This window comes from Trachinotus anak, unplaced genomic scaffold (genome assembly GCF_046630095.1).
Source record: "Trachinotus anak isolate AG129_WGS33_773 ecotype Australia unplaced genomic scaffold, CSIRO_AGI_Tana_v1 ptg000025l, whole genome shotgun sequence".
Taxonomy (NCBI): Eukaryota; Metazoa; Chordata; class Actinopteri; order Carangiformes; family Carangidae; genus Trachinotus; species Trachinotus anak.
Genome location: NW_027273876.1, coordinates 21,875,269 through 21,898,691, shown reverse-complemented (window position 1 = coordinate 21,898,691; position 23,423 = coordinate 21,875,269). Strand labels below are relative to the sequence as shown.

The 23,423-nt window shown below is 42.9% G+C and overlaps 1 protein-coding gene across 6 annotated transcripts in view; it reads left to right on the top strand.

Moving 5' to 3' along the window:
• The window catches only part of LOC139608425 (myosin-16), a 54,796-nt gene that overhangs the window by 12,736 nt on the left and 18,637 nt on the right, over window positions 1–23,423 (top strand). For 2 of the 6 annotated variants that reach the window (XM_071462142.1, XM_071462145.1), the window contains 5 exons: window positions 8,941–9,168; window positions 10,423–10,527; window positions 13,464–13,550; window positions 15,354–15,493; window positions 18,216–18,306. In XM_071462142.1, coding sequence (XP_071318243.1) covers window positions 8,941–9,168; window positions 10,423–10,527; window positions 13,464–13,550; window positions 15,354–15,493; window positions 18,216–18,306 — 651 coding nt within the window. Of the gene's footprint in view, window positions 1–2,602; window positions 7,046–7,127; window positions 8,428–8,940; window positions 9,169–10,422; window positions 10,528–10,912; window positions 10,953–11,049; window positions 11,125–13,463; window positions 13,551–15,353; window positions 15,494–18,215; window positions 18,307–23,423 lie in introns of those variants that run through there. The other 4 variants (XM_071462144.1, XM_071462147.1, XM_071462146.1 and 1 more) reach the window with 4 other exon arrangements.

The window sequence follows — 23,423 nt, the reverse complement described above, 5'->3', positions numbered from 1 at the left end:
ACCAGGTGTGCTCAACTGTGTCTTTTCTTCACTGCTTGGATTAGCCAACCATAAATAATGAATTTAATCTGCGGAGGACACAGATCAGCCAGCATAATTCATACCTTGGAGCCCTTCTGATTTGACTGCAGTTAGAAATGTGACCCCCTTGTCAGAGCTATTTAGTGCTTCTGCCTGTAGGAAGCTTTCCAGTTTTCCAGGGGAAGCTGGTCCCGTTCCTCATTATCCCCTTCGTTTGGTCAGGCTGTAGGGACACCTCACACATCTGTCATCAGGGGTACGATGAAATCCTGCTTCTCAATCAATCTTAATGCACCTCTGCCTTTCAAGTTCTTATTTTAAATGCTTAAAAACTATGTTCTCCAAAAAAGCAAAAGAGAGAATGTTTTCTACTCATGAATCTCAGTCTCTTACCTTTTACCAGTTTTTTGTACTAAACACCTGATGTTCTGTTTATACTTCTCCTTTTATAAGGACCGACACACCTCACATCATAAGATGTGCTGTCAGACCACGTCAGGAGTTTTATAGCTGATCTGAAGAGCCACACTCAAAAAGCAGCAGCAGCACACATTTTCAGATCATCTCAGAGGCCATTTGACTTTTCTGGAGGTGGTCAAGAGGTGGGGAGTTAGGACGACTTAAAGAAGTCTAGCCATGTTTTCATCAATCATCAGCCTCCAGGTGTGAAACATGAAGCTTCAGCAGTGAAGAGCTGAGAGCTGCAGTTCCTCTAGTGACCACTAGAGTCTGGCTCCAGCAGTGAGTCAGTCCCACAGACTCCCATGTTCAAATGTCCAACTTTACAGCAGAAAGTAACATGTTTACAGCCTGGTACAGAAACTGTTCTGGTCTATACAGATACGGCTGAATTTTATACAACTCACCTGTTTACATTTTATTAAGGACTCAAGTGATTGAATTGGCAGAATTTACTGCCAAGATGGCGACAGTGGAGCAGCTCACTCTGAGCTAAAAACCAAAAAAGTAAACCTCATGGTGTCTGGGGATCACCAAAGTTATCAGAGTGCATCATCTGGGAACCATGAATGTGTTTACCAAGTTTTTTTTACCAATCAATCAAGTTGATGCAAAGATGTTTTACTGGATAAGTGAAGTGTTTGAACTGCAGGAGAAGGTAAATGAAAAGTCAGGGGATCACCAAAGTTGTTAAGATTCATCTTCTGGGCACCATGAATATCTGTTCCAAATTCAATGGTTATCTATTAAATATTTACTAAAAACTACAAGCTTCAGTGTGATGGTGGCATAACAGTATAAGCAAGGGAATCATCAAAATCAGTAGGGTTTATTCTCAGGGAACCATGAATGTCTGTACAAACTTTAAAGGAAATCCATTCAATCGTTGTTGAGATATTTCAGTGTGGATCAAAGAGGTGGACAGACCGACAGATGCTGCCATCCATAGCCATGCCACTAGTCTGGCTAAAAAGTGCCACCAAGAGAAAAACCACCAGAGGAAAAAGACGTGACAGTACCACCCACTCTTTGTGATTAACTGCTTATATTCAGAAGTGCAGCACAAAAACACCAGTAAAAACTGACAATAAAACCAAACGAGGAATCTTCGGCTGTTGTTCCAACGTCTTTGGTACAAAGATACATAATAAACAGAGAAAAGTCACCATTTACCCCTCAATTGCTGTTAATGGGAAATAAATGTGGAGTGTTCCTGCAGAGCTATCCAGATGCCCCAGTTCTGCATCTGGAAAAACTTTCAGCCTGGACTGGCTCTGAAGTTTCTGGGGCCCAAGGCAAACTGTGGGACAAAAGACTGGCAGGGAGAGATGGATGAGGGTGGAGAGGGGAGGAGAGAGGAGGGTGAGGAGAGGCCAGGGAATTGAAGATTTACTTAATGTTCAAAGGCAAGAGGAAGGAAGCAAATGAATCTATGAAGAAACTGGTCACGACAGATAAACTTTGAGGTGAGTTTCAGGTGAAAATCTAGGCCAACAAATTATGGTAGAGACCGTCAGGTGGACTTCACAGGTAAAAGGAAGCGACTGACGGCCACATCTGAGTTTACTTTTCAAACTTTTCATATTCCATCCTGTGCTGACCTTTGAGTTTGGGTTTTTACCCAGTTATTGAAAACGATTTCAATAATTTATGACTCCCAGACAATATATTCTCATGCCCTCAGTGACTGACTTTTCATATAACACTACCATGAGGTGGACATTTTTGTTGCTTATGGAAATATCTCAACAATCAGATGGATGCTTCACTTTTGGCACAAGCATTCACGGTCCCAACAGGTTGAACTGAACTTTTTCATCTAATCATCAAGGGAAAAGTGTTGGTTTGTCCAGTGCTTGCTTTATTAGAAGATTATTATTAGAAAACTTATGACATTTCCATCAGCCTTAACTGCACTTTGTATTTAGCGCTGATTAGCATTTTTTAGCAGCCCAAAACATTGGCTGATATAAAACCTGCTAAACATCAACATGCTAGCATGATCACTGTGAGCTGATGCAAGCATTTACATGAGGGTGATCACCCTCATACACATCACAACATATGTTTGGCCTAACAATCCTGCTCTATCTGGGCCAGATTTGGGCCGTGGAACCCGGTGTATACTGGGCCATAAGATTTATTTTGCTATGTGGTTATGTTTTAAAACCACACAAGCCATGAGACTGTATGGGTGGCAATGGCAGTTGATTGGTCAGGCCAACACTGTAATCCAGACTAAAATATGTGTTGCTGTGTGAAGGTATTCATGGTCCTAACAGGATGAATCGTAACACTAAACTAAAGTTTGTGCTAAACTTTCTAGGACAACTATGAAGTTGACGTTTATCAAATAAACATGAACATTGAACAGGACATTCATGGTTCCACTGTCAGCTAATGAGTTTAGTGATCGCTCAAATTTCTAAAGTCTTGTTTACCAAATATCTGAAAAACGGATAAGTACTGGCACAAAAGGAATTCACAAATCTTTTCCTTTTGAGTTTGGTATTAGCCAAACTCTGCACTACGGCATACTGCTCCCAAGATAGAAGGCACAAAGAAAGTAATTGGCAGGAATCAAAATGGCAGCATTACTATTAGTAAGTTCAGAACTGCAAACCAGTATACTCGACTCAGCTGCCCCAACACTTCCTGTCTTTCAGTCTGCTACCAAAGGGATTCTTGATTCACCAATTAGTTCATGTACCAGAGCCCGTCAGTAAACTCAGTGCTCATCGACCTGTGGATCCTGTTCCTGCCGTTCCAGCAAAGGTCATCAAGAGCCACTGCTGCAGATGGGTTGATGTTAGGCTTCATGTTGAGCATTAGTAGTAGTTTGCATATTGAGTTTATTACTTTCATCAATTGTGTTAGTTGAAAATTAATGCACAAGTCTAATCAACACAATTATGTCAAATCACAAACATTTAGATTTCAGAACTTAGAGCCTACAAATACTCATCTATCCAAAAAGGTCTTTACTGGGTATATACTGGTACACAATGATAACATTGTCATTGTGGGCATGTTGCAATGTAGACATTAGCATTTAACTCAAAGCATAACTCTAAGTACAGCCTCACATGCTGCCACCATGGTTGTAGACTCTTAGTCTATGTTGAACCCGCAGCCTCCTTTCCCTCCACGGTTATCACTCATCTTACCTTCAGGCTGCTCAGAGGCAGCTGGTAATTAAATACCAGGTTTTCTACCTTGTGGAGGCACCACGTTAACCCTGAGAATAAGACTTTCATTTGGCATCAAGGAGTCAGAGGTCATCGGTGTAACAAGAGGACTTTCCTGTAGTGCTTTCATGTACAGTAACCATGTCCTTATGTTACCGTATGCCTCTGTAATCAGTGGTGACTGTAGGTCAGATCTCTTGATGAATGAATGATTAAGACTGAAAAGCAGCAGTGTAAACAGGAAGCTGGCCTCCCTTTACAGTTGTCCTTGGTTTCAGGCTTTAAAAATCTGGTGCATGTTTGAATTAGTTTCATATCTGATTCACTGGCAGCTTTCTTGTCAGATATGAGCGTGTTGGTGTTGGACATGAGTGGTGTCTCTGGTTTCTCCATGTCAAGTGGGAGTCACAGAGAGAGATCTCTCTGTGCTGCCTCTGCACAAGAACCCAGACCACATTGTCAAAATAAAACAATCTGAATTCTCAGAAATCCTGTGTTTTCGTGTGTTGTTGGTGGCTGGGCGTCCTCCATGGCTCAGTGGCGTTGGCACAGTGCTTATCCTCGCTCATATAACTGTGGTCACTTTGGGCTGTTTTGGAGTCAGTGTTATTCTAACTTTATGTAATTTAGAAAGGTTGTATTTCCACAAACTCTGCTGAGACTCACTGTTGCTGTACAGTGGAATTAGTCATGGTGTTGAGCAGTTTATGTTTTAGTTTTTTATCACTGCACTTGTATGTGGGTTGTAGGCCAGTATCAGATCAGACCAGTATCTGATAATATTTGATAATATTAAATATCGTGATATTTCTTACCATATGCAATATTCTCATATTTTTTTCTTTTCAGTTCTGCAGTTTTGCAGTTTACCCCCACAGAACTGCTGTTTAGTGGCAGCATCGGTTAAACCTGAAACATAAAATACAACAATACAGTATTGTGTATCGCTGCATTTGAGCTGGACTATATCGAGATATTAGATTTTAGATAACATCCAAGTTGCACATTTTGTACATGTTACATACATTATAAATAAACTGCATATATCTTGAGCGTGGTACGCGGGGTGCTCAGCAGCTGACAGGAGAGCACTACAGAGGGTCGTCTGCACAGCCCAGAAGATCACTGGCTGCTCTCTGCCCAGCCTGGAGGACATAGCCAACTCTCGCTATCTGAGCAGAGCTGGAAACATCATCAAGGACCCCTCCCACCCCGGTAACCACCTGTTTGACCTGTTACCGTCGGGCCGAAGGTACAGGTCACACAAAACTAGGACAAACAGACTCAAGGATAGCTTCTTCCCGAGGGCTATCACTGCAGTCAACAAAGACAAAAAGAAATCCGGATGACTGGTCGATCACACTGCATAACTTCCAATTACCTGTGCAATAAAACTGGGCCTAATGTGCAATAATCGGGTTTCATTCACACCACGTGTAAATATATCTGTACATATCACTTGCCTTTTTATACCTCCTCTATTTTTTTAAATTCTTGTGTTCTCTTTAGGTTCTTATTTATTTTATTTAATTAGCATTGTTTTGCACCAAGGGAGCAGCGCTCAAATTTCGTTGTACTATGTATAATGACAATAAAGGCGATTCTGATTCTGATTTTGAAGGATTAGAGATTTTAAAGTACACATCTACATGTCGAACACTGTACGGTCCTTTGTGGACCCGTTCATCTTAAATAAAAATGTTATTTTTGCGTATTTAAAAGTTTTAATTCCATATCTTCATGTGGTTAATTATTGCACATATTTCCCTTTGATTTCTCATGGTACATACCTCACAGTCCGTTTTGGCTTAGAAATGCTACAGCTCTTTAAACTCTTTATACAGTATTTATTGGGGCCGAACAACTGATCTAAATATTATCGAAAGTGTAATATCCAGATCGCAGGAGCTGCAGTTTCTTTGATAAAAGTAAAATTTGTCACAACACAAAAAATCCCAGGCCGACAAATCGCATCCTCTACACCTACAGGAACATGCTCGTTTGGTAAAATCCCCAACAAAAAATTTACCCAAGGTCCACTGGGTTTTTTTCTGGAGCCTTCAAATGCATCCCATGGTCTTCATCAGGGGATGGGGTTTACTTTGTTGTCTGTTAAACACAGTTTCCAGGGTAAAGAATTAACTTTCACAATCAAGTTATAGTTTTTCATTTTTTTAGTTTGTGAATGTCTTGTAGAATTTAAAGTGACAGTTAAATGTTTGAACAGTCTGTTTTCCTTCCGATTGGTCTGATTTCTGCAGGGATTATGATTAAAGGTCCCTCTTATCTTAATGATCTCTCCATCTTACAACACGGCCTGATGTTAACTCTAGATATGGAACTGCTTTGTCTGGTCTTTGTGGGTCTTTGTGGGTCTTCATTCAGGAAAAAACATCCACACTAGAATCTAAAGCACAATATGCCCTGTTGTTCCTGCTGATGAATGCAGTGGGACTGTGGGGGACCATGTGAGCGTGGGCGCATACATCGTTTATGTCAATTATAATGTGAGGAGCAAAGGCATTCTTGACTCTGGAGCAGTGCCCTTGTTTTCTTGTCTTTTTGTGGTGTGGTTTTGATGGTTCAGCTGAGAGCTGCATTTCTGTGGCAGAACGGCACAACATTACAGGATTTTCTCCTGACCTGACATCCTACACCAACCACCAGCCCTGTGGGACACCTTTGGATCCCCCTGATACTCTGGAGAGCCACCTGTTTCTGGGGAGGAGACTTGTGTGGGGGAGAGAAGACGGGAGAGGTGGTTGTTGTGGTAAAGAGTGGACGGGGCAGTGGCTACCTGCACAGGGTTAGCAGTGGCAGGCTGTGAGCCGGCTGGAGGCAGGAATGTCTGGATTATAGTCGTATACCAGCACACCCTGAAGTGAAAAGATGAATGGTTGATTGAGAGGAGAGAACGAGAAAGAGAGAGAAAGAGAGAGAGAGAACGGACGAAAAGTAAAGACTCAGAAAAACAAGGCTGAAAGATTAGGAAGGCAAATAAAGAGCAGAGCTGAGGATGTGTTGTGAGAGAGAGGATCTGTGATCTGATCCTCCTGCTGAAACCCACCTGGAGCGACCAGAACAGCTGTGCACCGAGTGAAGGCAGAGAAGAAGAAGTGATTACGGCTCTTTCCTCTGTCTGAACAAACGGGCAAGTTGCTACAGTGCCATGCAGGTGAAGTCTGCAGCAGAGTGAACCGACTCCAGGACGTATCATCAAGATGATGTCTGTGAGGCGCCGCCAGCGTTGCTCTGTGTCTGATGGCTCTGAGGAGGCCGGAGGGCAACAGGCAGACTATGGACCAGAACCAGAACCAGAACCTGAAGACCTGGACTGGGATAGCTATAGCACCTCACTGGAGCACAGATTAGCCGCTGTGGGTAACTCTTGCTGGTCTGTGAATATGTGTGATTGTAAACTAAGCTGATATTATACATACAGTAAGTGGCTGTAGGTTTATGTAGCTTCTGTGAACCTAAAACATAAACTGATGTTCTGTTTTATTGTCAGACTCAATGTTTGTGGATATGAGTCAAATCTCTTGTACTTTCCACATCTACAAGTGCGTCAGGATGTCTGAAGTCCACGTTACGTACATTTCGTCATCGGGCTCCGTACAGACGTCCTCCTGCCCTCCAGTTTGTTGTGTCCGCTCAGGCTTGTCCACACAGCCGCTGCACTACAGGCACTGGCTGCACAAGCAGAACAACTGCAGCCGTCTCTGCTTCTTCTTAGTTAGTTTCAAACTATGTTCACGAGCCTCCAGTGCTGGGAAAGTTACTTTAAAAAAAAATCACTTAAAGGAGCTATTTGTAAGTTTAGCATTAGCATTAGCTGCTGTTTACTCACTAGTCAAAATAAATGTTGTGAGTTCAGCATCAAACTTCATCCTTTATTCACCAACATCTGTCTCCAGAGGTGGAGACAAACACCAGTGTTGACTATCACGTCTGTTCTTCTGCTGAAGTTAGCATGCTAACAGCTAGCCCCGGTCAGTCTCGTCACTGTAGCTTCCTGTCTGACCTGAAGACGGAGCTGCTCAGAGGACGGATTTTAACCTCTTCTCTTGTAAACACAACGATGGTTGAAGCTCTTGTAAAGCGACAGTCACCAGTTCCCTGCGCTCTCAGAAGACAGCAACCAGTTATTCTTTGGCTTCTACAACAAACTCGTGTCCTCTCAGAGCTGCTAACGTGCTGCGCACACTGCACAGCCTGTGCAGTCATATGTGATTGTGCAACACCAACCTGTATGGGCAGACATGTGCATTCGTGTGCACATGTCCTGTGTGTTGAAGCTGTGATGGATCTTGTCGTACGTTCACTTGTTGAGTCGTCACTGGGGGAAAGTGTTAAAGGTGCAAACAGCTCAGCACAAGACAGAAAACTGAGCGTTTCTAAAAGGCAGGGAACAAACTCAAACCAAGTACTTTTATGGAAATAAATGCAGATGGAAATGTGGTCGCCTGATCATTTCACAGATGCCCAGATATTTGGGTATGCTATTAGCTTGTTCCAAATGCCTTGCCCATGATGACTGGTCCATAAGTAACAGTAATAACAAGACTCTCACAGTCAGGTCCTTTCACTCCTCTTATGGATGGCTGTTGACTAAGTGATCTGGTTTTTGGTAGAACTTGCTTATCAGGTCAGCACTGTACGTCACCGTGTTCAGCTCTGCTATATTAACACAAGTGCAGACTAACAAAGGGAAGTTTTCTTCTGACTTGGGGGAGGACAAGGTTCATCTTAACCTGCGGTAAGATCCTCTTTGTATCAGTTAATTATCTTAAACTTCTACTTTTATTCGACTCATCCCTTCACATTGACATTTTAGATGTAGTCTTTCATTAATGTTGTTTTTTCTCCTCATTTGACCTCTCTTTCTTTCTTTCTTTCTTTCTTTTAACTCTGTTAGATAGAAAATTTCCTCTGCGAAATACCATTATTCATTTGAGTGTCATGCAACATGATTGCTGTTGAGGTTGAAGTGCTTTACAAAGCATAAGAGCAAGTGTGGAAATGTGAAGTGTAAGAAACTGTAGATCTGCAGCAGGTTTACCAGGATTCAAGGACTCAACATTAATATAGCAGCACAACTGGACAAAGAAAAATTAATATAAAATAAAAAGAAATTTTAAAAATATATCTCCAGCCAATCCAAAATCTGAAACATGTGGTGCATTGTGCAAAATTCAAAATATATGCAGTACTGCATGTAACAGAAATGCATTCATTCACCAACTGTAATTCTGTGTTTGCGAACCTGTAGGAGCAGGAGAGCGCCCAGGCGTCCGAGCAGCGCTGTGTCCAGCTGGAGAAGGTCCAGCGCGAGCTGGAGCGGCAGCTGTCGGGTCTGTCGGACCGTCTGGAGGAGGAGGAGGCCTGCTCGGCCCAGCTGGTCCTGCACAGGGACAGGCTGGAGGCCGAGTGCAGCAGCCTCAGACGGGACCTGGATGAACTGGACGGCGCCCTGACTGCAGCTGAGCAGGAGAAACAGGTAGGACGTTATCGGATCCTCACCTCAGGAGCTGATGGGACCTTTTACAGATGGTTGTACCTAACCCTAACCCTTACAGCCACCACCACCAGCCCTACCCCGAATCAGCATCAGGTTAGCATTAGAAGTAAGGCTAAATTAGCATCTCCAGCTTCCACATCTGCCTAATTACTGTCTCTTCTCGTCCTCTTTGTGTTGTCATGTGACACTAAAGCTTCGTTCCTCATTCTTTAAACTCGAGGTTGACCAAAGCAGCTTCGCTGAGTGACAGACAGGAGGATGGGCAGACGAGTCTCTGGTGGTTTTACAGAATGTTGCTGCTGCCATTCAGAAACAGAATTGTTTGTATTATTATAGTATTATAAGTGGTAAATAAGACCCAAACACATTAAATGTTTAACGATGAAGCACTGTCTCCTCTGTGACAGTTACTCTGACATCTCCATTACAGCCCCTCACCAGACCCCTTTATCTGTCTCACTGAGGTGTATTAAAGGATTAAGATGCTATCTGAGCTCAGGAATGTCACAGGAATGTACTGTTCTCTCTGTACTGTATGTGAAGATGGAAAAAACTGTTTTAATTGGCACAAGATGTTGATAATTGAACCTCAGGGAGTTTATACTGATTAATTTGATCTGGTTGATGAAGTGAGGAAGTTGATCCTCTGGTTTTAATGAAGGTTTTCTGGGATAATTGGTCTCTGAGAGGTGAAGATACTGTAAGAGAGACGTGTGAGAGGATGCAGACACAGGAGGCGCAACAAGAACAGACGTGTTTGAGAGCAGAGTTGACACAAGGCTTTGAAAAAATGACCCCGTCTAATATTTGTAGTGTGTTGTCATAACAGGCATGAAGGCCGGACATGATGTGTCTGATCCAAAGGAACAAACGCTCATCTGTCCGGCCTGAGATGTGTTGTAAAACATATTTGTGGCCTTTTTGAAGAAGACAAATAAAGCTCCAACAGATTCTTAACTATCACACATGTGTGGTTACTTCCTCATTTAATAGCAGCAAAAAAGTCCTGATGCAAATATAAAGCTGTGATGTTTATTAGAAGAAGATAATTGTTTTATGCTGTGACTGAAAAGTCAGAGCTTGCAGATATTCCCCAGCCATCATGGCTGCACGCCCATGATAACCACAGAGAGGAGGGTTTCAGCAGAGCGACATCAGGACGTGCTGATGGAAGTAATAAAGAATCAGTTTTGGTTTGGTTCGGTATCATCTGATGACCTCCCCTCTCTCCAGTCGTCAGACGGCGAGGTGAGGAGGCTGTCGGAGCAGCTTCTGCAGAGAGACAAGGAGGTGCAGAAACTCCAGAAGGAGAAAGACCATCTGGTGGAGCTGAGCCAGGTGAGAGCACAGTGAGCGTTGTAAAGGGGCGGGGTCAAATGTGGCTGTGCACTGTGCAGTGATGCCGTTTTAAAGGGACATTACAGCAATTTAATATGGCACTTCCGTGAAGATGTGGAAGTGAAGACAGATGGAAAAAAAAAACACAGTCAAAAATAAGGCTGCAACCACTCTACTGCCTTTCAGCTCTTCTTCTGTTTTAGTTTTAAACTCATCTCTTCTTCTGTTTTAGTTTAAATTCATCTCTTCTTCTCTGCTTCCTCCTCCGTCCACTCTCCTCCAGAGACTTTCAGAAACGCTGCTGGACCCGTTTGAGTCTAAAACTCCCGGTTGTGTTGTAGCCTGGACGGACACAAACAGAGACCTTTGGATGTAGACGCCCACGGTGGCTCCTGATTGGCTCTTATCAGCCTGGACTACCAGTGGTGAAACAACATGGAGAATGAATGAAAGTGTTACTGACCTTGTTGTCTTTGCAGCAGCTGTTGTTCAGTTCTGTTCTCTATTTGAACTCTACAACAGGAGACATTCTACTTCCTGTTTACACTGGCTTGCACATGCTCAGTGTGCCTGAGTGGTCGTGTGATGTGTTTTCAGGTGTGTTAGTCTGGACGGAGAAGAGGCCCACCTTTAAAAACATGGCTTCATATCCCCACTTTGTCAAAACGTTCACAGGGAATCTTTAATTATGTTCATTCAAACTCATATTTTTGCACAATGTTAGATTAGCTGAGTGAAGACAGTAACACTTCTGCTTCGAAAGGTCTCTCAATCAAAACTATAACAAAAGACGGCGTTGGGTGACATCATGGAGCAGTGTGGGATCATGGGAATTGTAGTCTTCTCCTGGTCTGGATCCTTCAGTGTCAGTGGTTCAGGAGGTTTTGACCTGGAGCTGAATTCTCCACAGAGGTCTCCTTCTCCTCTGAATCAAACATGGAATCAAACTGTTTCACATTTAAAGTCAGTGATTGGTCGACGCTCTTCAGTGACACAGGTCGTCTCTGATTGGCTGGAGCTGAGCTGTCTAACATTTCCTCAGCTTGTTCCTCTGATAACTTCAGATCCAGATGTCAACGACTAAAATCCTTCATCTGGTTCAGACACAGAGCTGAAAACCACAGAGGAGGAAAGAGAGGATCTGAAACATGAGACTTCAACCTGAGCTTCTGTCAGACAAACACAACACTGACACCTGAGCAGAGAGGATATGACATCACTGACAGGCGTTACCATGATTAAAGTCACAGATTTCTGTGTTTGAGGACTGATGGAAACATTAGTGATGTTGTAAGAACACAACTCAACAACATACAACTTACACAGTCAGCCTGAGAAATTACATTAGATGATTCAATCATGTTTTAGTCTTCCTGCATTTTGTAGGAAAAAATCCTCTAACCATTTTGTCAGATCTCCACCACAAATAAAATGACTTGGTTTTCTTACTCGATTCTTCTCCTGATCTCACACATGTGCAGCCCAGGCTCAGACATCTTGGAAATATTTCGGTTTTCATCACATAACTTCAAAGTTCCCTCCATAGATAGGAAGAGTCAACAGAACAAACTCTATTCACTGATGAAGACCACACTGTGTCCGGATTCAGGGGTGTCATCCTTCAGAGGCTGCATTTGAAGACTGATTGCGTCACAGCAACGCGACTAGACTGTGGCATTTCAAAATCTCCTTCAAATGCTGCTGAGAAACGTGTCCCTCCAATCAGAATCCAAGATTCATTGTGCGCCGGTAATGAAAGCAAACACTGCCGACAGAGAGCCTGAAGATTGCACTTTTAAAAAGTAAGAATTTGATTCAACTCAGTTCAACAACTAGTGGTGCAACTGTAAAAACCATGGGCCTTAAAACCTCAAGGTTTTGTGAAAAAAATGACATGTCACAGTTTCTAGGCGTCAGGAGCCGCGCTTTGCAACACACTGGTTAAGGACGGCACAGCTGGTGATGCAAAGAGGAAATCCTCCGTAGGCCAGAACGTCTCATTTCAGTTCGACCTTCACGGTCTATGATGGGTCCTCTGACGGATGCGACCTCTGATCTGGAAACAGCTCATGAGATGTGGCTGAAAACTCCAGGATGAGCAAAGTACAGAATGAACTATGACCATCTCCTGTGCTGTAAACCACAGACTCAGTTATAATAAAGTTTTATGTCAGGCTCAGTGTAAACTATTCCTGTACTTACAGCATGTCCTGCTGTTCGACTGTCTGTGTGGCTGTTTATTAGTGGATATACAGAGATACATCACTGACTGCTGGACTGAGAATGAAACAAAAGTTGAGGGAAACGGAACCATATGACCGTAGACCTGCCAGAAGTGGCACTGGTGATAAATGTGCTCTCTATCACACACACAGCTCTGTACTCTCAAAAGCAAAGCAGATGGTCTGAAATCGACAGAAATCTTTATAAACCTCCTCATGCTCTGTGGCAGCTACAGGAGGCCCTGTTCACTAATCCCTCCCAGATGCTCTGACCGTCAGTAGCAGTCCGCTTCACCGTGTAATCTGTGGAAGCAGTTCACCATCGAACCTCATTATCTCCCCACTGTTTGTTCAACACGTCTCACATTATGGATTTAGTCTGGAATACAAAGAGAAGCCTGTGAGCAACAAGATAAAATGGATGGTCTTGGCATCGTGGCGGCTCTTACAGCTGTTTCAGTGTGTTCAGGCTCTGAGTCACTGAGTGTGACGTTCCAGTGCTTTGTTCCTAGTTGATGGAAAGACAGAGAGAAAACCTCTGATCCGTCAGATCAAACCAGAGACGACTTCTGACATTTTCTGTGCAACCAAACAACTTCTATCTCTCCGAGCTGCCAATGTGGCCGACAGATGGGTGTGGGGCAGTGAGGTGGAGGCTCAGTGGTTTAGGGACATGTGCAGCTCAGGCTCAGACATCTTGTTTCACCCCGACAGCAGGCCATCGAGGACCTGCAGAGCGAGGAGGAGAAAGTGAACCTACTGACCAAAGAGAGAACCAAGCTGCAGATGCAGGCTGAGGATGTAAGTACATACGTGTTATATTTATATTTCTTGTTTGTGGTTTGTCGGTTCATAACTTTACTGCTGTGGTTCAGCATTCTTAAACCTCATTTTTAGCCACAGAAGCTGCTGTTTTTAGCGAAAAGACTGTAGCGACTGTAAAAACATACAGACAATGTTAGCAACCTGCTGGTGAACGTAGTGGAGGATTTAGCAGCTAAGAGCCAGATATTTTGCTCAGGAGCTGGTGGAGACCAAAACAGAGCCAGTGATATGAAACCAAATGAATGTTAATGCTGCTGTGTTTATGCTGGATATTGTATGTCAGTGTTGTGTTTTCAGTTTGTTGTGCTGTTCCCACAGATTTAACTAAAGTTCTGTTTACTGTGGTGATGATAACATTGGGATGTTTAGCTCTGACATGCTAACATGTGACAGAGGCACAGTGGTTATAAAAAATGTCATTTACACAGCAATATGTACATAATGTTTGCTAACATTAGCTAACATTAGCCACTGTATGCTAATGGTCATACCAGACCAAGTAAGACTGCAGAGTGTCTTTATTGAGCGAAGGTTTACTCATAGACTGTAAATAAAGATGGATGGTTTTGAAGCTCAGAGTGAGCTGCTCCACCATTGCCATCTTGGCAGTGCCTGACTCCGCCCCTAATTCCCATCTGTATGATGTCAGTTTGTGTCAAACATATGCTCACCCACCTGTCATTCAAAGAGGCCACGCCCTCAATTTGCATTGAGAATTCTCATTGAGAGTTGAGGACATTTGAACATGGGAGTCTCTGGGACTGACTCACTGCTGGAGCCAGACTCTAGTGGTCATTAGAGGAACTGCAGCTCTCAGCTGTTCACTGCTGAAGCTTCATGTTTCAGACCTGGAGGTTAATGATTGGTTTAATCCTTTAACACCGGAGCCTCAGAATGTCCGCCTGGTGAAATTACCGTAATGACACCTATATAGCTTTTCATTTGGAGGAAGAAGACTGTGTTGTATCTTCTGTCAGAGTCACATAGGTGCTAACCTTGAATTGTGGGTATTTCAGCGACTTTGCAGCTGGAACAAGCTGCTAATACAACACTGACATCTTAACACCCTTGAAGTTGATATGTTAGCAAACAGTTGCTGCACTGCACAGATGAATGTTAATTCTTTATGGTTGTATCACTATGACTGATCTACTTCATATACACCCAGTCATTTGATCCATTGTCAATACAAAAATACCATAAATCAAATCTCATGAAAATGAACTGTATATAATTTAAGTGTGTTTATATCTGTAACACTATAAAAACAGCAGAGAGTTAAAAACAGTAACAAAAAAGTCCTTCAACAGTTCTTCAACTTCTTCATCATATCAGACGTAGACTCCAGACTCCTGATTTTTGATTAAAGGTCAATATACAACCAATATATTGGTCTGTATCCAACAGAAACACACTGCACATGTTAAACACTGTAGTAATATCAGGGTTATGAACCGACTGTTTGACAGTAATATGAGGAGTGGAAACTGAAGGTCATTTGACTTAATTGTAACCCTGTTAGCCAATAGGCTTTGGCAGATCTGGAGAAACACTGAATACATGTAATTTTACGCATAAAAATGGTCAAACATAATAAATGGTCGATATAAAAGATATTGATTACTGACACAAAATATTTTAACTACTGACAATTATAGTTGACGAATATTAATGACCCTTTTTAGTCTTCAGTTGAACCCTCCTCTGAATCAGACTTTCTGCAGCTGCTTTACATCATTATCACAGAATCAATGTGTTCTCCGTCCTGTAACGTTTCAGCTGGAGTACCAGCTGGAGCGGCTTCAGCGCGGCGAGCTGGAGAGGAGCAGGAGGAAGCTGGAGGGTGACAGCAGATCTGCTCAGGATAGTCTGGGGGAGATGGAGAAGATGAGGAGTGGTCTGGAAGACCTCATCAAAAGGTCAGTCAAAGAGACTCACTGCTGATGTCATAGAGTTCACAGTGTGTGGAAAAATCCTGGCCAGCGTCACAGAACAGGCAGCAACAGAGAAGAAGATCTCATCCAGACAAACCACAGCAAACAGTTCTCTGAGGCTGAAATTCAATTCTGCTGTTGGTTCATATTAAATCTATTTTTAGCCATGCTGGTGGCGTGGTTGTCAATGTGGTAATGCTGGTCCATCACTTCAGTCCAGACTTTAATATCTCACCAGCTGGTGGAGGGTGGAGTCCATGAAATTTTATACAGACATTCATGGTCCCAGAGGATGAACCCCATTGACCTTTGTGATCCTCTGACTTTTCCTGTGGGGACACCATGACGTTGACATTTTGGACTGCCTCAGCAGCTTTTAGACACATTACTGTTCAATGAGTTTAGACATTCATGGTCCCCAGAGGATGAAACCTGAAGAATCTGTTCCCAGATGACGATGCCAGGTTTCCATTTTTGGTTTTAGTGAAGTGTGAAAAAATGAGAGATAAAGATAAAAAATACTTTATTGATCCCTATAGGGAAATTCTTGAATGTATGTCAACAATTATCAAGAATGGTTGGCTCAAAAATCTTCATTCATTATCCCCACAGGATGAACTTTGGTCACTTTGGAGATCCCTTAACTTTTACTCAGCTCAAACTTTCCATTTGTCTGATACTTTGGTTTATGACCAAACACCTGCAAAACTAAAGACACTCCCATCAGCCCCAGCTGTACTTTGTGTTTAGTGCTACTTAGCAAAAGTTAAAATGCTAACATGCTGAACTAAGATGGTTCAGTTGGTAAATATACCTGGTAAATAGCTGACTTTTAAAAAGTCGTTGTGAGCATGTTAGCATTTTAGCATGCTAACATTTAGCTCAGAGCTGCACTGTGGTAAAGTACAGCCTCACAGAGCTGCAGCCTCTGATCTTCCTCATGTTTCCCTTTGATATTCTCTTATATTAAATGATGATAACACACTGGTTTTGTAAATATGAGCATGTTGTCTACAGTTGACTGAGCCACATTACAGTTGTTGTTTTTTCTCTCTAACTTGGGATCAGTCATGAAGCAGTAGATGAAAAGAGGAGTGAAGACACGCCCACAGAAACGTATATATTAACAGAATACGTTAGGGCTGTCAAACAATTAATTTTTACATAATCGTGATTAATCACTGAATTTCACGTGTTTATCATGATTAAAATTCTGTTATTTTGCATGTCAGAACAGTTTTCTCTTGCTTGACAACACAGAGCCGTCAGTCTGTCTGAACTAGAAGCTAACGTTAGCATGTCTGACGGCTAATTATGAAGATGTCTGATCACTTATTGATCTGTAGACGAGCTCTGGGTAAGTTATATTTTTATCTTCCAGCTCATTCGATCTTCGCCAACGATTGAGGCGTTGGATTTAAACACTGCAGGTCTCCCGACATGCCCCTTTATACAGACCGTAACCGCCCCCTTTTGCTCCATAGACTGGACTTGCTGTGAAGTATCTTGCTCCACCATGTAGAATCTTTGTAGGAAGTGTCTGTGGCAGCTTGACAACAAGTAAGGATGCCTCACAGGGTCAAAATAGTAGCAGCCAAAGATTCTCGAACGTAGTGCTGTAGAACCTTTGGTAACAGCAGCAGTGACGGTGGAAAATAAAGAATCTTTGGTGGCATGAGATTAACACGATTAAAAAAAAAAAAAAAAAAGAAAAAGTGTTCCGCTCGGTCCTTAGTCTCATCATGAATAACACATTAACGCATTAACGCTGACAGCCCTAGAATATATATCGTGTTTTATCTTACATCGTCGTTGGCCTAGATGTTCCTGTTCGCTCTAACACACCTCATAAACATTTACATCAGCCTACACTTAGAGCGGATGCGTGTGACAACAGGTCTGATCCACAGCTGTGGACTGAATGGAGAGCTGCTCTGATCGTATCTGTTACCTCAGGACAGAGACAAACTGATGGACTTCAACAACATGCTGACAGTCTGACGTGATGCTCCTGTCCTGAGGCAGAAGAGCTCCCACTCTGGAGGCTGTAATATGTAATATACCTGCTCTTCAGTCCAGATACCCCCCATCACCCACCTCCCACCCCCACTCACTAAAATCCCAACACGTCGCTCTCTGCCGTGGAAAATCACTGTCTGTACTTTACCTTGCAGCAACAATCAAATGAACTGTCAGAGAACACACACATGTACACAGTGAGGAACAACATCAGCTCAGTCATGAAGTTTTATGACGTTAGAACTTGTTCTGTTTGGCATCAACGACTCTGTGACCCTCCTCAGCATTAATAAAGAGATGACTCACCTGGTTGCTGAGGGGCTGTTCCTCAAACAGTCACTCACTTCAGCTTTTAATTCAATAAAACTTTATTGGCTTTGATTTAAAATATGTTGGCACAGCACATACACAAACACAGTAAAATGAAGGATTGATGCATGATACACAGATGTATAGTAAATGGAAAAGAACAACTAGTACTTCTCAGAATCAGAGAAAGAAAAAAGCATCACACAGATGTAAAGTTTGCAGTTAAAGCTCGTAAGTGACCTTTGAGTCTACGAGCCTTTTGATTGGTGTAACAGTAAACATGGAGCTCAATGAAATGGCCTTTGTTGCACTAATAACAAGTTTTTGAACCAATTGGATTCGACCTGATTTAGTTTATAAGCTCTCGTTCTCTCTGCAGGAAGGATCTGGAGATCAACAGCACCAGCTCCAGGCTGGAGGCAGAGGAGGCTCTCAACACTGGCCTGCAGAGGAGGAGCAGGGAGCTCCAGGTCAGTGTACACAGGTTTCCTCTAGTGTGTGTGACGGCGCTTGGTGAATGGTAGAAGCTCTGCAGGTTTGCACTGTCATTCCTTCAGGAGTTTGGTGTCAGGGATTGTGAGAAGGTTGAGGTTTGTACTAATTGCTGACTGACCTCAGCAGGTCACCTGTTTGAGGTTCAGGGTCACGGTGAGGTGATACTCTGCACTGTTTTGTGGCTTTAGCAGATGTTTCCATTCAAACACTAGAAAATCAAGAGGACAGTGTGTGTGTGTGTGTGTGTGTGTGTGTGCGTGTGTGTGTGTGTCAGGGTTAATCTCTAGACTTTTTTCCTCATTACAAAAACAGAGTGTGTTGCATCTAGAACATATGAAGTCCTTCTGTTTTCGGAGGATAGTCATCTGCAGACAGCAGGGCTGGTATGTGGCGTCTGTCTTCAGCCTCTAATTTCAGAAGATGTGGTGAAAGTTTTCAAAGAGCTGCAAAACTGCGTATGTCTCATCCAACACGGGCACCTGATAAAACCTTCAACCTGCAGCTGGACTTCAAGACGAATCATAAAGTGCTGGAGCACTGGCCCTCAGGATACACAGAGCATTACAGCTTCATGGACGAGCAGCAGGAAAAGTAGCACACACAGTGGCAATGCAAGAACTTTCAAGGTTGAGTTTTCCCTTAACCAGAAAACTAATCAGTTATAACTGATGTGTTGTTGGAAAGACAGCCAAATGACTGGACATCAGTTTCCTAAAAGGACACACAGGAAGCTCAGCTGAAGCTTAGAGATGCATTCCTGCCTTTCAGCAGAGCTTCTGGGCTCTGCTCTGTGATTGGAGGAGTCATTTCACAGCTCCACGCCTGTCAGGAGGAGGTTCACGAGCCCTGCATCCAAACTGATAACCATCTCCTGCCTCCCTGGCACGAGGTGCAGTTGGGGAAGCTCCCTCTCTTTTAAGATTTCTAACACGGAAGTTTCCATCACAATAGCATAATAATAATAATAGCATAATAATTGACCTAATGTCTGATTATTGTGCTTTAGCTTGGGGGGGGGGGGGGGGGGGGGGGGGGGGGGGGTGACCTTATATCATGGACGATCTTACTTTGTCATATGATCTACTTTTCAGAGGAATCGTACAGATCGCCTCAATAAAAGTTTCTGTATTTAGATGTTTAATTAAAAAGTTCAGTCTCTGCTAACAAACCATGTTAACAGTTAAACAGCTAGCTGCTAACCAGCTGCTAACAGAACATGTTAACAGTTAATCAGCTAGATGCTAACAGAACATGTTAACTGTTAAACAGCTAGCTGCTAACCAGATGCTAACAGAACATGTTAACTGTTAAACAGCTAGATGCTAACAGAACATGTTAACTGTTAAACAGCTAGCTGCTAACCAGATGCTAACAGCTCATTTTTAACTGTTAAACAGCTAGCTGCTAACAGAACATGTTAACAGTTAAACAGCTAGATGCTAACAGAACATGTTAACTGTTAAACAGCTAGCTGCTAACCAGATGCTAACAGCTCATTGTTAACAGTTAAACAGCTAGCTGCTAACTGCAGCTGCTAACAGCTCATTGTTAACAGTTAAACAGCTAGCTGCTAACCAGATGCTAACATAACATGTTAACTGTTAAACAGCTAGATGCTAGCAGAACATGTTAACAGTTAAACAGCTAGCTGCTAACAGAACATGTTAACAGTTAAACAGCTAGCTGCTAACCAGATACTAACAGCTCATTGTTAACAGTTAAACAGCTAGCTGCTAACCAGATGCTAACAGCTCATTGTTAACAGTTAAACAGCTAGATGCTAACCAGATGCTAACAGCTCATTGTTAACAGTTAAACAGCTAGATGCTAACAGCTCATTGTTAACAGTTAAACAGCTAGCTGCTAACCAGATGCTAACAGCTCATTGTTAACAGTTAAACAGCTAGCTGCTAACCAGATGCTAACAGCTCATTGTTAACAGTTAAACAGCTAGATGCTAACAGAACATGTTAACAGTTAAACAGCTAGCTGCTAACCAGATGCTAACAGCTCATTGTTAACAGTTAAACAGCTAGCTGCTAACCAGATGCTAACAGCTCATTGTTAACAGTTAAACAGCTAGCTGCTAACAGAACATGTTAACAGTTAAACAGCTAGCTGCTAACCAGATGCTAACAGCTCATTGTTAACAGTTAAACAGCTAGCTGCTAACCAGATGCTAACAGCTCATTGTTAACAGTTAAACAGCTGGATGCTAACCAGATGCTAACAGCTCATTGTTAACAGTTAAACAGCTAGCTGCTAACCAGATGCTAACAGCTCATTGTTAACAGTTAAACAGCTAGCTGCTAACAGCTCATTGTTAACAGTTAAACAGCTAGCTGCTAACCAGATGCTAACAGCTCATTGTTAACAGTTAAACAGCTAGCTGCTAACCAGATGCTAACAGCTCGTTGTTAACAGTTAAACAGCTAGCTGCTAACCAGATGCTAACAGCTCGTTGTTAACAGTTAAACAGCTAGCTGCTAACCAGATGCTAACAGCTCATTGTTAACAGTTAAACAGCTAGCTGCTAACCAGATGCTAACAGCTCATTGTTAACAGTTAAACAGCTAGCTGCTAACAGAACATGTTAACAGTTAAACAGCTAGCTGCTAACCAGATGCTAACAGCTCATTGTTAACAGTTAAACAGCTAGCTGCTAACCAGATGCTAACAGCTCATTGTTAACAGTTAAACAGCTAGCTGCTAACCAGATGCTAACAGCTCATTGTTAACAGTTAAACAGCTAGCTGCTAACCAGATGCTAACAGAACATGTTAACTGTTAAACAGCTAGCTGCTAACAGAACATGTTAACAGTTAAACAGCTAGCTGCTAACCAGATGCTAACAGCTCATTGTTAACAGTTAAACAGCTAGCTGCTAACAGAACATGTTAACAGTTAAACAGCTAGCTGCTAACCAGATGCTAACAGCTCATTGTTAACAGTTAAACAGCTAGCTGCTAACCAGATGCTAACAGCTCATTGTTAACAGTTAAACAGCTAGCTGCTAACTGCAGCTGCAGACATCATCCTTTTCTGCTCCTCAGTGAGTCTGTTGCAGCTCCACATGAACCAGTTCTCCACCTGAGCAGAACAAGCACCTCCGTCACCAGCTGCAGTCCAGGATGGTGGAGTTACTGTCAGTCTGTGGGTAAACACTAAGCAGAAGGAGCCGCTGGTTCACTCTTATCACCTCAGGAAACGTTTTCCTGATGAGTTTCTGTCTCAGTCTCTAGTTTCAAGTCTTCTTCAACACAACACGAGGTTCATTTCTTAAATTATGATCCATTCAGAGGAAAGTAGACCATAAAGCAGGGATGCATGAGGGCGGGGCTACCGTGTGATTGACAGACTGTTCCTGACAATCAGGATAGAGTACTGAGCAGGTCAGCTCCACCCCTCACTCCTCAGCTCCACCTTCTCCTCCAAATATGGTTTCTTCTGGTTTCAAAAAAACCAAGATGGCGACGGACACATTACAAGCCGAGGCTTCAGAGCAGCAGCTCACACCCCAGTGGTGACGTCAGGGTGGGTCGACACTCTCTATATATCAGCCCTGTGATAGACAGGTGACCTGCCCAGACCTGCCCAATGTCAGCTGGGATTGGCTCCAGCCAATCACAACCTTAGAAGAATAAGCTGTATGGATAATGATGTTGATGTTAATTTTTATATATCGCTCCAGATGTAGTGTCAGTATGACGTTGGTGACTTCCTCAGCACCACCAGCAGACTGGCACATTTAGGTTTAGTGTTAAATGTTCGCTCTCTTCACTATAAACACTCATGATTCCTGCAGAATGTCCTAATGACTCTGACCTCCTGACCTTTTAGCACAATTACCAGTCTGATTTTAGAGTCCAGTTCCTCAGTTTATGACCAAATACCTGCAAAAGCAACAACCTTCCCATCAGCCTCAGCTGTGCTGTATGTTTAATAAAAAATGTTAGCACGCGAACATTGTCATCGTATAATTGTGATTAGGAGCCTTTATTTGTTCGGGTCACATTGTTTCAGTGCTGCGTTCACTGTGGTGTTTAGTCTGCCTCTGTGCAGAAGTCAGTGAAGTTTATTCTGAAGCTTTTCATGTGAATCTCTCTGTGCCATCAGGTCTGACAGCTCTTATCTGTGTCACTGGAGCACGCTGCTGATAATGTGTTTTGTCTGTTTCTGTTCCTCCAACGGAGCAAAAGAGAGAGAGAGAGGGAGAGAGACATTAGGAGATGGTGATTTCAAAGCTCAGGTGGCTCTGCTGGTGCCTGATGTTTCCTCCAGAAGTTCGTCAGGGAAAGAATAACGAGCGTCTTTGTGGAGTGAAAGGGGATCTGTGTGTCTGAGGTCGGACATGTTTTCACATTTAATGTAGCTTTGGCATTCTCCATATCTCACAATGAGGCTATTATGCAGTGTGTGAGTGTGAGTGTGAGTGTGTGTGTGCGTGTGTGTGTGTGCGTGTGTGTGTGTGTGAAGATGCAGGTGCCCGTCCAGCTGAGAGGACGGCCCTTCACTTCTGTCGCCCACTCAGTCTGGTTTTGACGTAAAGGTCTCATGAATATGTCCACAAACTTGAGCAGAATGAAAGAGATAGCTTTGTCTCTATTTAATAATGACCCCCCCACCCCGACCCCCCCTTTAGTGTGCTGTAATTCAAACAGTCAGCTTGAAGGCAGAGTCAGGCCTGGTCTCTTACAACAGCCTCATGCTCCTCAGTGGTTTTATTACCTGGTCGTTACATCGGGGCAGTAAAGGGTCATCACAGTCTGAGAGATGGAGCTCAGTGATGCCCTGAGGCCAGTTTGGTTTACACCAGATGTTTCACTGGAGGTGCTTCATCAGATTGCACCAACAGTCTGACCTTCAGGTGACGCTTTTCATATTTTCTCATTTAACTCCTCACAGAATCGTGCAGATCATGTTGCTTTTATTTGTCCAGATTCTTCACCTTCCCCCAGACAAAGGAGGTAAATACAATTTATTTTGAGGTACTCGTGGACCTGAAAAAATACAATAATAGAAAATAATAAAACCGAGTACATGCCTGGACTGTGTGTGGGTTTACATGGACTGTGAAAATTAAAAAAGCCAT